The sequence below is a fragment of the Eptesicus fuscus genome, chromosome 13 (assembly GCF_027574615.1).
Source record: "Eptesicus fuscus isolate TK198812 chromosome 13, DD_ASM_mEF_20220401, whole genome shotgun sequence".
NCBI lineage: Eukaryota > Metazoa > Chordata > Mammalia > Chiroptera > Vespertilionidae > Eptesicus > Eptesicus fuscus.
In genome coordinates this window covers 43132272-43150719 of record NC_072485.1, presented here as the reverse complement: position 1 = coordinate 43150719, position 18448 = coordinate 43132272, and the positions used below count along the sequence as shown (strand labels likewise).

Genomic DNA, 18448 nt, shown 5'->3' with positions numbered 1-18448 from the left:
GACAATCAATTTACTTAAGAAATATTTGAGTAATTTTTCTACATAAGACACCATTCTTGAGAAATTCATTGGGTCCTTTTTAACAATAACTATTGCTAGTAAGATGTTTATTATATTTCAGGTTGATTAGGGATTTGCCAACTATATCTCTTATCCTCAAAATAATTCTGCTGTTTTACTACTTCCTGTGCATCAGTAAGGCTACAAGGCCTCACAGATAAATATCTGTTTTCAAGGTCACATAAAAAGTAGAGCAAACATTTTGAAAACGGAACTATCTGACTGCTAAAATTATCTAACACAATGTCTGCACACAGTAATCCCTGCCAATGTTCTCTTTTTCCCTACTTTTAAAAATATCTACCCCTCCCTCACCCCCACCTTGTTAAGAGCCATCTCTTATCTTCCTCACCTCTGGATCTGGCTGAACAGGTATTGATCATGCCCCTTTGCTTTTACTGTTTCACAGCTCATGCTACTTGCTGTACTTTGCTACCAACAATTTCTATGGGCCATTTATCTCCCCTCTAATGACATTTTTTCAGAAATGAAATTGAAATGACTGGTGTTAATTAAAATAGCTCTAGAGCAGTGATGGGCAAACTTTTGAGCTTGGTGTGTCAAACTTCGCCAAAAAACTGAGCATAACTTGGGTAGTGTGTCACTTTGAGGAAAAAACATTATTTTGTGATATTTATAGTTTAAATAACATAAATGTATAATTGTTATATATAATTATATTTAATAAACCTCAGCAGCCGCGTGTCATCAGAAATGGCTACGCTTGTCAGTGCTGACACGCCTGTCATAGGTTCTCCATCACTGCTCTAGAGGTAAAGCATTGGAACTGGCTGTGTAGTACAGTTCAAGGCTTCAGGCTACCTTCATATTTATATTACTTATTAAATCACTAATTATTTATATGTCCTCCATTATAATGCAGTCTCCTTGTGATTTATTCCATTTTTAAACATATTAAGTAATACAACATAGAAAGCATGGTATAATTAAAAAGCTTAAAATCAAATGACATCAGTTCAAAACTTATGTCTGTTCATAATAATATGTAGAGGATTTTTTCAATAAATTAATTAATCTTTCTGTGCTTCATTTTCAAATTTGGAAAACAGGAATAATAGTACCATGTAGTGATTAAATAAAATAACAAATATAAAACATCCAGCACAATGCAATAAAGGTTAATATTCATCCCTTGTTTCTCATGTTTCCCTATTTCCTATTTCAATCCACTCTAATTTTTTCCCTCTCTTCTCCAAAACTAAACATCTGGGAATAAGATGAATTATCCTATCTATCTATCTTTGAAATGATTTATTTATTTATTTATTTATTTACTAGTGACATAATAACATATGCAAAGGCTAATGAGTTATCCTGATAATTGTATTTTTAATTTTATGTATTTATTTATTGTACTTGTATTGAATTATTTTAATATTTTATAAAGAAAAATTTTCAACTAATGCTAAACTTACAATATTCTAAATTGAATTTACAAAATACAAAAAATAGTCTGGCTGGTGTGGCTCAGTGGTTGAGCGTCAACCTATGAATCAGGAGGCCACAGTTTGACTCCCTATTCTGGCACATGTCCGGGTTGGAAGCTCAACCCCCAGTAGGGGCCATGCAGGGGACAGCGGGTCAATGATTCTCTCTCATCATTGATGTTTCTATCTCTCCTTCTCCTTTCCTCTCTGAAATCAATAAAATATATATTTTAAAAATAATAAATAAAAAAAAATAAAATATTTTGTTACATCCATAAATACAGATAGTTTTTTAATAAAGATATTCACTTATTTACTTTATCTAATAAATATTATTGAGAGTTTACTATATGTATCCTTATAAACAAAAATTTAAACTTTTAAAGGGAGTTTATTCAGGCAATAATTTATAAACCCAGAAATGCAACCTTCAGTATGAACTGAGAATATATTCCAGAATGGAGGGATTTGGGCAGGGCTCATAAAGGCAAAAGTTGCAAGGAGGTGATGATCAAAGAGATGGTTTGCTAGGGGAAACGAGGCCATAAACTTACATCATTTGTTTTTTGATTGGTGAAAGCAACTGAACTTTCAATACTTGGCTGACTCAGTGATTGAGCAAGTGGGGTTGTAAAGTGAGAACAATGGGTAATACATATGATTAAACATTTATTAAGTCCTAGTTTCAGCCCAGGCATGTAGAACAATAAAACTATCTCTGATCACACAATAATGGCACAAGAAGCCTGATTTATCAACAATGCAAGTACAATTTATCAAACAGTACAATCAGCACAATGGGGCTGCTGGCTCTGTGGTGGTTCTGGAGCCCAAAAGAGCAGTCATGCCTTACAAGCAGCTTCAGAGCTCAAGCTACAAAAATCCAAATTTGGGGCCAGGAGGTATGATATTAAAGTTCTTAGAAGTCCTCATACCAGAGGTGAACAAAGCAAAGTTAGTTGTGCAATGAAATTTGCCTTCTTATGGTAAAAACTAGATAAGAACTACATAAAATAATAACAATGGAATAGCATATGACTGAGGCAGCTAGGGTGGTCAGGGAAGTCCTCTCTTAGGATGTGACTTTTGAGAAAGAGCAGTTAGAGCCAAGGAAACAGCAATTACCGTAGTCCTGAGAGGGGAAACCTATTGCAATGTTTGAGAAACAGCATGAAGAAATGTGGTTGTAGCACACTAGAGAGGTTTCTATTAGTCCTTATCAAGGAGGTTGATGGGAGAATGGGGAGGAACATATGTAATAATTCAATTATAATATAAATTTTAAAAATACATATAGATTTTATTATAAATATGAAAGATAATATCAAAGAAATGAGACACTAGATGCATAATAAAAACTTTTCCATGTATGACTTTTGCTGCTTTTATGTTGATAATTAAACTTTTAAATAAAAGTATATCTAATCTATATATTATATAGAAAAGTTTTGCAAACAGGCTGGGGGGAGAAAGGGAGGCATTAAAAATAACTTTGACAATGGCATAGAGAATGAAGTTGAGAAAAAGGCCCAGGGAATCGGGAAGAGAGAGACAAGAAACAAGCATCACTTCCGATCCTCCCAGAGACAGAGGGTTAAATCCATGCTGAAAGATTAACTGTAGCAGAGGGATACTTAAGGGGCATAAAATGCTTTGTGTGCTAAAGAAATTTTTCATTGTGATATTGTGATTTATAATAAGAAATATGCATTTGATTTTCATCCCTGTTCCTAGCACAGAGCTCTCTTGGAATTTCCTAAGTGATGGGAGCAATAAAGATGTCTTTTGTCATGTTAATGAGGTGACTTTTGGACCTCATCTGAGATTGGGGCTGGTTGCCAGGAGAACCAACCAGAAGACTAGAGGGTTGGAACTTTCAGTCCCACTCCTGACCTCTGACCTCCAGGGAGGGGAAAGGAGCAATTGATTGAATCAATTGTCAATGGCTAATGAATAATCAATTATGCCTAAAAGAACAGGGTTTGGGGAGCTTTCAGGTTGCTAAATACATGAAGATGAACTCATGGAGATGCAGAGGAGAATGGCATGCTCAGGGATGCATGGAACCTCTGGGTGCTTTCCTCAGACCATGCCCTATGCATCTCTTACATCTGGCTGTTCCTAAGTTATATCCTTTCATAACACACTGATCATCTAGTGTGTCAATGGGTTTCCTTTGTTCTGTGAGCCATTCTAGCAAATAAATCAAACCCATGTTAAGGGCTTGGGAACTTCTCATGTACTAGTATAGCCAGTTGGTCATAAGTACAGATAACAACCCAGATTTGTGATTTGCATATAAAGCCCAAGGAGGGGGTTTTATATGCAAATATCTGTAGCCAATTCGTCAGAAACACAATTGATAACCTAGACTTTTGATTGGCAGCTAAAGTTGGGGAAGGGGCTTATCTTGTAGGACTGAGCCCTTAACCTGTGTAATATGATGCTATTTCAAATTAGATAGTGTCAGAATTGAGGTGAATAATGTTATAACACCCTGGAGCTATTCTTTTTTTTTTAAAACCTTTATTGTTGAAAATATTACATAGGTCTTCCTTTTCCCCCCATTAACCTTGCTCCCATTCCTCCTCCCCTGCCAGGCCCTCACCACCCCATTGTCTGTGTCCACAGGTTATGCATATATGTATACAGGATCATTGGTGGATCTCTTCCCACCTACCTTTCCCTGCCTTCCCTCTGAGGTTCAACAGTCTGTTCATGCTTCTATGTCTCTGGGTCTATTTTTGATCAGTTTATTTGGTTCATTAGATTCCACATATGATATCATGTGATACTTATCTTTTTCTGACTGGCTTATTTCACTCAGCATAATACTTTCCAGGTCCATCCATGCTGTTGCAAATGGTAAGAACTCTTTATTTTTTATTGCCATGTAGTATTCCATTGTGTAAATGTACCATAATATTTTTTATCCACTCATCTGCTGATGGGCACTTAGGCTGTTTCCAAATCTTATCTATTTATATTAGCAACACTGAGCACATTTCCTGACAAATAGAACACATTCAATCTACTATTAATTGAATTTTATTAAACTGAATTAATTTCTATTCTGAGACCCAATTCCAACATGTATTAGTGGGGAGGGGACTTTCCACACAACACCAAGCAATTACCAGAACACCACCATGCAATTTACATACCTGGTGGTGTTCTGACAATTGCTTGATGTTGTGTGGGATGTCCCCTCACCCCCTAATCAAGATCATTAACATTAAGACACAACTGGATCTTAATGAACTTACTGGCTACTGTGGAAGGCAGACAAGTAAATAACAAGCCACAGGACAATTTCAGATGCATAGAGTAAAAGAGATAGAAGTTATAGTAGAAGTACATAAATTCTGCTTGGAGTGATCAGGATGAAGACTTCAAGGAGCAAGCAACTCCTGAGCTGGCCTGATTAGAGTTGCTAAAGAGCTGAAAACACTTTTAAAAGACCTCTTCATACTTTCATGCTGGGGAGTGTAGAGGTGAGAGGGTGGCCAATACTCAGATCATGACTTAACCACTGCTTTATCCTTTTGGGAAGGCAGTTCAGGCTCCTAGAAGAAGATTGGTCCTTAAATGACTACTCATTAATGTCTCATTCTAGAGGCTGAACTAGCTGAAAGCTGGGTTTCTAATTCCTAATACTGTTGCCAAGTCATCTGACAAAGCTGAGCCTCTCAATTAAACCCGAACTTTCTCTAGCCAAAAGTGGTAGAAACTAGTATGCTTTATGTATCTTAGAACCATATTAGAGGCCCGTTGCACGAAGATTCATGCAATAGGCCTTCCTTCCCCTGGCTTCCAGCACCAGTTTTCCTCTGGCACCCGGGACCCAGGCCTTCGCTCTGGCCACCGCCTTCTGCCTTCACTCCAGCCGGAGTCTGTCGCCTTTGCTGCTAACTCTAGCCAGAGTCTGCCATCTTCATCTTTGCTGCGGAGCGGCTGGGTGGTGGGGCTGCCGCCATCTTTGTCCTTCTAATTTGCATATTCCCTCCTGATTGGCTGGTGGGTGTCATGGAGGTACGGTAAATTTGCATCTTTCTCTTTTATTAGTGTAGATTGTTCGTGATGAACTTAATTCCACAAAGAGAAACCTCTCAAAGGTACATAGTTAACTCAGTTGTCCATGAAAAAAGTTCTATAGTTATAGAACATCTATTTATTTTATGGTGTCAAAAAAAAATAGATTTAGAGAATACCAATCTCCCTCATCATCAACAGTCCAGTTGACTAAACCACATTATGACAGTCTGTGTTAGACTGTAGACAGAGTTCAAGAACCCCTTCTCTCCTCCCATGCTCAAGGATAGAGAGCACTACTGCTATTGATAGTCATTTTTAAGAACATGTTGTCTGCTTCCATACAAAAACATGGGATTTTTCACTGTACTTAAGGATAGGGTTAACAGTGAAGCTCACATCACCTACTTTCTGTCCTTTCTTGGTACTGCTTCCTGTGGAGAAATTGTGAATAAAATCACCTTTGGAAGCTCCAGGCTTGGCCTGAAAATTGTTTGGAGCAAAAAAACTCTAGAAATTGGAAAAACCATTTATTATTGGCTCTCTTAAAATCTAATTCCTGCAGTTTCCTTTTTTAAAATTGCTTTTACCATATGTTTTATTTGTTTGTATGTTTTTTATTGATTTCAGAAAGGAAGGAAGCGGGAAAGAGAGATAGAAACATCAATAATGAGAGAGAATCATTGATTGGCTGCCTCCTGCATGCCCCCGACTGGAGATCAAGACCACGACCCAGACATGTGCCCTTGATAAGACTCAAACCTGGAACCCTTCAGTCTGTAGGCCCATGCTCTATCCACTGAGCCAAACCAGCTAGGGCTTTTTTTTTTTTTTTTAAGTTCTAGTCTCACTCAGAACCAAACAAAAAGAATTACCTTGTAAAATTTTTTCATTGGTTTGGGGATAGGGAGGGGCAAAGCCTAATAGTAAAGGGGGAATTCATTTTTATGTAGGTATTTTTTTCCTGAGGACCTTGTGAAGAAGTGTGATTGATCAAGACACTACTTATATTTGTGGTTGTCTTTGTCAATAAACATTATCTGTCTCTATTATCAATTGTCTGTTTAGAAGAAATATCTCATTCTTCATTCTTCAATATGAGCAATGTCTCAAAATTGTATTTTTTTGTTTATGTCTCAGATAAAAGTGCTGAAAGGAGGTGAGATGAGCATAATAGATTCATGTTGAAAGTGTCCTTTCAAATCTGGAAATATTTTCCAACTGATGTATCATGCACATTATCAATTCCTCTAACACTGAGATGCCCACCTTCTTTCTGATTGGAATCCCAGGACTGGAGCATGCTCATGTATGGATCTCTATTCCCATCTGCCTCATGTACCTAGTGGCCATCCTCGGCAACTGTGGCATCCTCTTTGTGATCAGGACAGAACCCTCGCTCCATGCACCCATGTATTATTTCCTCTCCATGTTGGCTATCTCTGACCTGGGCCTGTCCCTCTCATCCCTCCCCACTGTGCTGAGGACCTTTGCTTTCAATGCTACCGGAATTTCCCCAAATGCCTGCTTTGCTCAAGAATTCCTTATCCATGGGTTCATGGATATGGAGTCCTCCGTGCTCCTGGTTATGTCTTTTGACCGCTTTCTGGCCATACGCAACCCTCTGAGATACAGCTCTATCCTCACCAATGCCAGAGTTGCCAAGCTGTGCCTGGTGTTTTTCCTAAAAAGCCTGCTGTTAGTGCTCCCATTTCCTTTCGCTCTCAAAAGCTTGACATATTGTAAGAAACACCTGCTTTCTCACCCCTATTGTCTCCATCAGGATGTCATGAACCTAGCCTGCTCTGACAACACAATTGACTTTTTCTATGGTTTTTTTGTTGCCCTCTGTATGATGTTAGATAGTGTGTTCATTGCTGTGTCATATGTATTCATCCTGAAGACCGTGATGGGAATTGGATCCCATAAGGAACGGCTCAAAGCCCTCAACACCTGCGTCTCTCACATCTGTGCTGTGCTCATCTTCTACGTGCCCATAACTGCTTTGGCCTTTATGCACCGCTTTGGCAAACACAAGTCTCAAAGTGCCACGATCCTCGCTGCTGACATTTTCTTGCTAGTGCCACCTCTGATGAACCCCATTGTATACTGTGTCAAGACACGGCAAATCCGTGAGAAGATTCTAGGGAAATTTGGTATAAAATAAAGGTCTGAGGGGAAATGAGGCAGGGCCAGCCAAGATCAGAGACTAAAATAATACCTTTCTAAAAAAGTATTATGGATGATTTGTTCGTTTCTTAATCATTCTTGCAATCAGCACAATACACGGACTGGGCACTGAGATCTGTGAACTTGGGATTGATCTGGGCATTGACAAGTACATCTGCAATATCATTAAAATCATGAATTAGTACACTGATATGGAATCTTAGACACAATGTTTACAGCATAAGGATAAGCATACTTGGAAGTAAAAATTGTACACTTTTATAGAGAATGAATATTAAAGGAGCTAGAAGTTAAAGGATGTTACTCCAATCCAGTTACTGATTTTCTTTCAGAGAGTCTTCAGATATATTGTATTTGTTGAGGGGTCTGCGGTCAATTTAGTGCAAATCCTTGATCTCCCATTTAAGTGAAAGAAGTTTGTTATCAAATATGAGTTGTTTAAGATTTTCTTTCTTTGCTCTTTCCTTAATAATCAAATGGGAACCACCAGTGATTCTTTTTCAGTTAAAAGAATCATGGTCGTTCCCATTTGAATTATGACAAATAAACTCCCTCTTTACAACAGACCATCTTTTTTCTGTATATAACAGAGTTCCAAAAAGGTATAGTTACTAAAAGGGGCACAGAGGGACTACTTCACTGATGGAGAGAAATAGGAAAGTAACAGTACAGAAAATGTTAAAGCATTGATGTTATTGATTACTCTAAAATATTTGTTCTAAATAATGGCTTTCATGCTTGTTCAGGTACTTGTTATTTTGAATTTTGATATTTTCAATTACACTAAACAAGCTATAAATCATTTTATACTAGTGGAAAATATGATAATATGAAACTGTATTCATGCATATGTGGTTCTATTATAAAAAGATAAATAGCAAACTGAAGATGAATGGCTATCTCAAATGATTTTCTGTAATGTTTATCTGTTTCTTGTTCATATGTTATTTTTAAGTACTTCAGAGCAGACAAAGGTATAAAACATAAACTTTAGAATAAGTCAATCAACCCTTAAAAATTTTGTATTGTGTATTGGGAGAAAACCATTGGTAATAAATTTCAATGTTTTACTGTCTAAGGTGAACTCACAAATAATATTATTTCCATTTAAAAATTATTTTGAAGAAGTTCTCTGATTAATAAATATTCTTATACATTTTGTGTCTCCAGGTGAGTTCAACTGAATTCTTATTGTTCAATAACTGAACCTATCTAGAACCGTAGCCTAATCCAGGAAGGGAGGGACAATCTTTTGCACTTCCTCCCAGGTTGTTTCAAATTGTGTTCTAATTGCTAGTTCACATGTCTGTCTCTCTTACTTGCACTCTGTTTTTTTTCAAAGGAACTGTACACATCAAGTGTGTTGGCATAGCTCCAGTACTTGTGCAGTGTATACCAATGATACATTTCCCAACTTGTTTAGGAAAAAAAAACAGTAAAAACAACAAAAAGCCTTTGACAATTCAGAATATGATGATAATTACAAGCATGCAGAACATTTGGAATGATAGAAAACTATTGCCAAGATCAGTAGGCAGTAATTAATAGTCTTTAAGTCAAAAGAGATGCCCTGAAAAACAGTTCATGTCCTATTTATGCACACACACACACACACACACACACAAAAAAAAAAAAAAAAAAACAGACAAAAAAAGCAAACAGGTTGTCATGAAAGAAATATGGAGGAATACTAATCTTCCTTCTAGTATTTGTCTTCAACTCAGAAATTCAAATCTTTACAAGGCAGAAACAGCCCGCGTCTGAAGATGTCAATAGACATTATTTCTGGATTAGAAGAGTGAAGAGGCTAAAGTTTATTTGTTTTCCTCAATTATAATATAGGTTTAATGCATTTTTCAATCAAGCTTCCAGCAACATTTTATTGAGAATTTACCAAAATAATTCTAAAACTACATTTACAAGCGGAAACTAGAGAATATAAAATTTTAAAAAATAAAAACTAAAATAAATTTCATATGATAGTGACATTTATTAAACAGTATAAAATTGTGAGTAGTTTGCCCACCAAATCAATAGGAAAAATAAAGAAATAGATCAAACACACTATAATATACTATGTATAATATGAAATAATATATATTTAAGGACTATCAAACAACATTGAAAATAGATTGATTATTCAAATAATACTGGTAGAAAAAATTACAACCTATTTTAAAAACCATGTTTGTGTCTGATCTTTTATCCACACAAAAATAAACTAAAATAAATTAATAATTAAATACAAAAACAATTTTTAAATAAATAAGATATACACTTGAGTATTCACTATTATACTAATTTATAAATGTATATGTATGTGCATATGTATTGGCTTAATAAAGAGATTAGATCATATTTTATGTAATCTCTCAATAGTATCAAGAGTAATTTCTGAAAATTTGTAATATTTTTCTCAGTTTCTCAATATATTCACAAAAATTTAATGAAATACAATACAGGATGAGGCAAAAGTAGGTTACAGTTGTGAGTATACAAAGCGCAGTTTATTCTTGTGTTATTAGTAATTATTGTATTATTTTCCATACAAACAAATGTAAACCTACTTTTGCCCCAACCTGCATATATGTGGAAAATATATATGTATAAATGTGACATTAGCAATTAGAACAACCTCTAAACATATTAAATACATTCCTTGAAATAACAATAATGGACAACTTCATGTTTTATTAACAATTACTATAGAAAATGTTTTTGTTTTGAGCAAGTGAGTTGCATTTTGAGACTGATGTGAAAAGTATTATTTAGAACAATGAAAGATTAACATACATACTGCAGATTACTTTATACATTGATTATCACAAAACTGGAAGAATGATTGCACATTTTTACAATTTTTTATCTTACAATTTTTTATACTTTAAAAAGACGCTACAACCCTTGAGGCATTACTCTATAGTCAAACACAGCTATATTTCTGAAGTGAAATGTGTGAATATTCACTCAATACTGAATAAATAATGACCATAATTATATTCACACTAGAGGCCCGGTGCACAAAATTCATGCACAGGGGTGTGTGTTTCCCTCCGCCCAGCCTGCACCCTCTCTAATCTGGGACCCTTCAAGGGATGTCTGACTGCCCATTTAGGCCCGATCCCAAAACGGGCAGTTGGACATTCCTCTCACAATCCAGGACTGCTGGCTCCCAACCGCTCGCCTGCCTGCCTGCCTGATTGCCCCTAACTGCTTCTGCCTGCCAGCCAGATCACCCCCTAACCACTTCCCTGCCAGCCTGATTGACACCTAACTGCTCCCCTGCCAGCCCAATTGCCCCTAACTGCCCTCTCCTGCTGGCCTGGTCACCTCTAACTGCCCTCCCCTGCAGGCCTGGTCCCCCCCCAACTGCCATCTCCTGCAAACCTGGTCCCCCCACAACTGCCCACTCCTGTAGTCCTGGTCCCTCCCAACTGCCCTCCCCTTTAGGCCTGGTTCCCCCCAACTGCCCTCTCCTGCAGGTCTGGTTGCCCCCAACTGCACTCCTCTGCCGGCCCAGTCACCCCTAACTGCCCAATCCTGCAGGCTTGATCGCCCTCAACTGTCTTCCTTTGCAGGCCTGGTCCCTCCCTCCCCTGCTGGCCATCTTGTGGCGGCCATCTTGTGTCCACATGGGGGTGGCCATCTTTGGCCATATGGGGGAGGCCATCTTGTGTGTTGGAGTGACAGTCAATTTTGCATATTACTCTTTTATTAGATAGGATCAGTCTATCTTAGCTTTTGCTGCCAATAAGTTTTAGCAACAAACTTAAGAAAAAAAATTTAAGTGTTTTTCCAGATGTTTTTAAATTTATAAATTGTGAATAGCTATGGATCTTAAAACAAGCAAACAAACAAAACTTTTACAAAGGTCTTCCAAAGGAGCAATTAAGGAGCCATTGATATTCGTAAGAACTGATGAGGTCAAGTTTGGATGGTCAGGTCAGGGTGTGGTGTGGGATTTCTACTCACACAGATTGATTTCAGGATCAGTCTCCATTGTTGTGTGATGTTCTCTTCTCTCCTGTTTCCTAGTTCATCCCCACTGGCCATTCTTTGCTTCAGTACAAGTCCTTTTCCCTCTCTAAGCACAGCAAGATCTGGGCTTATAATCATGAATATTGAGAAATACTTGGCATTTTATATCATCCCCTAAAGTCCTCAGAGAATACCATGTCACCTAATCTAGCACTTCTAACATGCTCAATTCTATGACAGTTCTCTTCTCTCCATCCCCATGCCTCTAATTCTTAGCTAAATCACATATTCAAAATTCACAAATTCTCTGTAGTCTCTTTTCTTTAGTTTGTTTTATTCTGGGCTTACTAAGGGACAATGTGACTAAGAAAACATTTTCTATCCTTAATCTGTGCTCTGGAACAAGATATCTAGAAATCAGATGCATCTTGTGACTCTTGAACTTTGGCATAGCAGTCATGTTTTATCCTGTTGAGGGGGATAGAACCAAATAAACATTTATTCGGAACTAATATGAGAATAAAGACCTGAAATTTGAAATACAAAATTGTGGTATAATGGAATACAAAGACTTCCCACAAAGTGCATGATGCCAAGAGACATTCCAGTGGCAATGCTGGCCTTGAATTCTGAAAAACTGAATTTTATTCCCAGTTGCACTAGTTTCTGTATGATCCTGCACTACTTAGTCTCCACTTAAAATACTGGCTTCTGCCACACACTTTTGTGTATGGGACACAACACCAGGGAGATATCAAAAGTACCTGAATATGTTGGCTAAAAGGGAAATCACACAAACAATTTTAACTAGAAATAATATGTGATATTATCATTAATGAGTTGAGAAAAGGGGTTTGTGATTTGGGAAAAGTAAAGTCAAAAAGTTTTCAGTGTTTGAGTTGAACAGAAAGCTTGAACCAAACAAACCAGAGTTTTGGAGTGGTAGTCCCAGTTGGACAGGAGTAAGAAGTTGATGTAGGGGCGGAGACAAGTATCTTAAATCATAATAACTGCTTGGTTCCTTGGGCTCAGACATGAATTATCACGAGGAAACAATTATCAGAATAATTATCAGAGTTTCATAACTCGGTGTATGCAAGAAAAGTTCTCCCAACATCCTATCATCCCTATCCAGAAGTTACTTCTTCACAAAACAAATAAAGGTCATTCAAAGATTTCCCATTATAAAATATCAGTCACCATGAAATTCTACAGTGACAAGAATAGTAAAAGTTTGAGAAGCCTAACAGCTCAACCAAAAAAACAGGGCAAAGAGATAAAAGGTATAGTCCTGGTGCAAAGGATCTGTGGAATCAAAATCAGAACTGTATTAGAATATCTAGGCAATGAAGAAAATAATAAGGCAATGTGTGATCTTATATATTGAATTCATTGGAGGTATAATAAAGAGCAATTGAAACTGTGAAAATTTCACTTTTACTAAAGAGAAAGGGGATTAAAGAAAAGATAGAGGAATGCATTTGTAAAGAAACAGAGCTCTCTAGAGGTGACTCTAGGAACTGAAGAGTGTGCAACATTGTCCTACAGTTTAAAATCACAAATTTCTATGCACATGCCTTTGCACACACCTGTAACTTTTTCATTTACCAGTTCAAGTAAAAATCTGTATTGCCCCTAGGAAATTTGACTAAATGATTTTGTTCAACTGAATGCAAAAAATAAAATTGTCATTTATTTGTTTTCTGTTTAAGAATTACCATTTTTAAGCATAAGTAAATTGTTCAGCTAAAATAAAATTACCTAATTGTTCTTTTAATGTGCTTAGGAGTCAGTGTAATTGTTTTAAATATTTGAGTAACATATACATAAATAATTTGGTTTTGAATTGCAGTGGTTTTTAAAAAACTTTTTGATAAGTTTAGGGGGAAATTATTCTCTTCTTTCTGTTCCAAGAATTTAATTGAAACTGCCTCTGTAACCAAAATGCCTGAGGATGAGATGAACCCAAACCCCTCCCCTTAAATATGATTTATGTACTGCAATTTCTCCCCTTCAATTCTACCCACCTCTAAGACTCCTCACATTGGGTCCCCATGAACCTTTAGATTGGAGCAGCTGGAGCACAGCCTGGCGGATGGTCTTGGTCTTCAAGCTATAAATTACAGGATTCAGGACAGGTGGTAAGAGCAAGTACACATTGGCCAAAATGCCACAGACCACCTTAGGGGTGGAGTTGAGGATGCGGTGTGTAATGGACAGGCTGATCATTGGCACGTAAAAAACAGTGACAGCACAGAGGTGACAGACACAAGTGCTGAGAGCTTTTTGTTGCTTCTTAGGGGCTACAATGTTCAGGACAGTACGGAGAATTAGGGCATAAGAGAAAAGAATGAACAATAAATCAGTGCCACACAGGTAGAGCTGAAGAAACATGCCCAAAAAGCTGCTGATCCAAGGGTTGGAATATGAGTATTTGATCACATCTGGGTGGTAGCAAAATGGGTGGGAAAGCTCCTGGCCTCCGTGGAAAGAAATACTCTTCAATACTAGAGTCATGGAAAAGAGAAAAATTACTTGTCGTAGGCAGATGACCAGTCCAATCACCATAATCATCATGTGTGTGAGGACAGTGGCATACTTCAGTGGGTTACAGATGGCCATGAAGCGGTCAAAGGCCATGGCTGCCAGCACCGAGGACTCCAAGAAAGAGAAGGCATGTACAAAAAGCATTTGAATGAGGCAAGCTTTAAAGCTGATCTCCCTGGAATGAAACCAAAGAACCCCAAGCACAGTGGGGAGGGTTGAAATGGTCAGACCTAGATCAACAACTGACAGCATGGAGAGGAAATAGTACATGGGCTTGTGGAGACTCTGCTCAACAATGATGACAAACAGGATCATGCTGTTTCCCAAGAGGGCAATGGTATACAGGCAGCAGACTGGGATAGAGATCCAGATGTGAGCCACTTCCAGTCCAGGGAACGCAGTGAGGAGGAAGTTTGAAGAGGATAATGTGGTGTTATTGAAAATTACCATGGTGGGTTAAGGATGCACTCTGAAAAGGAAGCAAAAATGAGATTGTTTGTCATATTGAGCCTTTTTGCAATCCATGACTCTTTTATAAACTCCAAATCATAAAATTATTTCTCTGTATTCAAACCCCCAATTTAATTATGGTACCTATAACATCATTCCCTTGTATCTTTAATTTTTCTTTTCAGAATCTGGTTTCATTTTTCCCCTCTACCCTTTCCCAATTACAGCCATCGAGCTCTCTAGGCTCATCCTCACCCTACTGCCCAGATAAGCCCTGATCTGAAATAGACAATGTTTATAGGCATACATCACACATATGCACACACACTTATAGAACAACAGTGATAACCAATAGGTCTTTGTATTAGGTCTCCAAACTATATAAGTTGCTCCAGAAATAATGGGAAGTACATAAGAGCCACGAGGTACTTATAATAGCAAACTCTGTGATGTCCTTGCTGGAAGTTATTCTAGGATGTTGTAGCCAGAGGTATCCTTATACCTGAATCATCAATCAGCTTCTTCTAGTATACTCTATTGAAAATATCCTTTTGTATCAGCGATTCTTTATTCCTTTTCCTGTAATTCCCGTCTTCTCCACTCCATATGCATATGCGACTTAGATTCATCTTGTGCTCTAATTCTGTTTCTCTTTTCTAGAACCACTGAAATAATAGGTCTTGTCTCCTTTATTCCATTTTACACCTTGGGGTATTTGTTTCTACTCCTTCCCATGGAAATCTACCATGTGACTTTGAGCCAATCCATAGTGAGTTGACTGCCCTGTGAATCCTGTGAAAAATTTCAAACAGCATTCTGGAATATATGACTTGAGGTGTCCTAATCTAGGCATAGTAGATAAAATACCATATAAAAGGCATGGGAACACAGCAACATGCGATGAATGACTTTGTAAAAAGCATGACTTGGATAGAAATAGGAACTAATACCTAAAAGGGAGTCAGTTAGGGACAATTAGGCATTACAAAGATGAGGTGACATTACAAATGAGAATATCAAATAGTTCACTATGTGGAAAAAGTCCACAGAATGATAGCTGCAAAGAAAATAGAGATGGTGTCAAAAAGGAGACATGATCCGTAATCCATATTTAAGATGGCCATCACAATTCTGTTCAGGACTTGTTCACTGAGTGTTGGTGTCATCTTAACGAATTTCTAAATGTTTACTTAAGACATTTAGTCCTCAACAGACAGTTAACAAGGAGTGATACACCTAGCCCACTTGTTCTGTGGATTTGGCCAGCCATAGTATTCTTATTTTTCAGTTGTCTATGTTTTATGATTTTTTGCCTGAGTAGATACAAGGAATTTGCATCTGAATAGCTATAAGGAATTCACTAGTAACAGACCCTGCCAGTTGTTATATAAGAACAAATATGAGGGATTGTTAGTAATTTTCTCCCCTTCCTTCAGTCTACTGAAGATAGTGATAGAAATAATCACTATTACTCCAAAGGGGGAAATAGACTAATTGCTCTTTCAGGTATAATATTTAGTATTATTATATTATACATGGCTGAGATATAACACTAAGAATCAGGAAAACTAGTACCAAGTGAGATATGGATAAGAATGCTGAATAAAATCAACCACTCAGACTCATAATGACTATTTTGATGCCAGTTATTATGAGGATGGCCAGAGAGACAGAAATGAGTTAAGAATAGTTTCTGTATTCTAAAGTCTCTCAACCTAATGGAATGTATAGTGTGAGAAGTCAAGGCAAAATATTCATGGAAGGCAATTACTACATGGGAACATGAGGGAACAAGAAAGCAGAAGGCTACTAAGATTTCTGTTTCACTCTTCTTCCTCTCAATCTGAAAAACATATACATACAGTATTAAGAGTGAATCTATCTCCTTCTCTGTGGTAACAATTCAGGAATCTCTCTGGAATGCAAAATCACTCAATCTAGTCACTCTTCTCCAAAGGTACTTTATGTATGCTGTTTATACCACTAAAATCTTATTGCCTGATCACATTTCTTTCTCCCTCTAAAATGCTAGCTTTCTGGGAACATAAAACATGTGTGTTAATTTTTATAAATACAGATATTGCTACATGATAAAAACTCAAATAATCTAATTTATACTACAAGTATTAATGGATGGATAAATGATAATTGAACAGAGATGGATAAAGACTAGATGAGAAAACTACAGATTGAGCCTGGAAGTTTTGCAGGAAGGATGGGCTTTAGGGAAAACATTTTTCCAGACACCAGGGAACATAGGAGAGCAATTTTCCTCTCCTTGGTTGGGAGAAAAAGCAGAGATAGATTAAAAGAAAAAGAAAAGAGTTAAGATCCTTTGTATATATCAACATTTGATAGCCACCTTATATATAATTTCATATAATCCAAGGGGGGATTATATAGATATATTTCTCCTATTTTAAAGAAAGGATTCCATAAGGTAAAATAGTATTTCAAAGGTAAAAGAGTTAGATACAGATTCAAAATTCAAACCAGATTTACTAACTCCAAAGTTCCTTATTTTTTACTAAACCATAGAACATTAGAGAAGCCAGGCTTATGGGAGTAGCTAAACAGTTGGACAGCATGATTTCATTATTTTAAAATACAAGACTTGCTTATATTTTATTATACATCTATATGATTTAGAGAAGGAATGAAAAAATAAGTAAAAGGAAGAAAGGTGTCCTCGTAGCTTATTTTTAAAAGAATATTTATGAAGTAAGTCTGTATGTGTTTAAGGGAATATTTGAATTTTTGCATATGTTTGTATTGTGGGTCTCTATGTACTGGTGCATGTAGAAAGGAGTTTTGGAATAGAAGAGCAATTGAGATAAAGTAGATAATCATTATCTTCTGCTCTTTAAATTATATCTCATAAAGGCAAGAAGATGACCCTGGGTGATGTGAGGGTTAAGAGGAGAGGAGACAATGGCTCATTTTGCTGGTATAGAACATGTTTTGTATGGAATACAGATAGGTGAACATAAGGAACGGAGCTCCTCCTCCTCCAGACTCAGTGACCTCAGACACTCTGGGACCAGTTGTAAGACAAAATTTGTGCCTCAGTTCATCAAGGTTTTCTCTGCATTGACTACTAACCAGAATAATAGGCGAGAGCTTTCTATCTTCAGTTTTCCCTCTGAGTATCAAGGAAGATGGTAATATCTTCCAATTAATATACAGAAGGCTAGATTAAACGAGGATAGAATCCACCCAACTCAATAACTAAGTGATCCAAAGGTCAACATCCCTACTTTCTGGCATTAATAATGATATAGACCCATCCTCTTCATTTATAAGTCCCCATCTAATGTTTATTTCTCAACACTGAAATTTATTTTTTCCAAAATCTGGTACCTGCCCTGACAGCTCCAGGTCATGCTAACCTGAAACTTACCCTTTGTTTCTAAGTCTCTGCACTACTTCATGCTTGTATCTTTTATTTGACTCTCAATAATGAGGCATGGCTGAGATTAGTAATTTTTATGTGCAAGTGTCATCTTCTTTATCTGCCTGAAGGGTGAGTCCCTTGAAAGTTTGAGCATACCTGTTGTTTTTCCTCTCAATGCAAGCTACTGAAGTAAGATCTGGAATAATAGAAACCTTCAGTTAATAATGTTGACTGATTGCTGAATAATACTGACCTCAGACAGAAAGTTCTGGGTCCTATTTCTTTTCCTCTTTCTTCCTTTATTAACCTTATGTCTTTCATAACCCTATCTCAATTTCATCCAGGCTCC

At 37.0% G+C, this 18448-nt stretch overlaps 2 protein-coding genes across 2 annotated transcripts; one reads left to right on the top strand and one right to left on the bottom strand.

Annotated features, from left to right (window-relative positions):
• Positions 1 to 6771: 6771 nt before the first annotated feature.
• LOC103304124 (olfactory receptor 51A7-like) lies at positions 6772 to 7707 on the top strand. The gene has a single exon (XM_008161060.2). The coding sequence runs from the start codon at positions 6772 to 6774 to the stop codon at positions 7705 to 7707; it is 936 nt and encodes a 311-aa protein (XP_008159282.1).
• A 6020-nt stretch (positions 7708 to 13727) lies between these two features.
• On the bottom strand, positions 13728 to 14705 carry LOC103304149 (olfactory receptor 51T1). The gene has a single exon (XM_008161083.1). It carries the CDS (start codon positions 14703 to 14705, stop codon positions 13728 to 13730), a length of 978 nt encoding a protein of 325 aa, XP_008159305.1.
• Positions 14706 to 18448: the final 3743 nt, after the last annotated feature.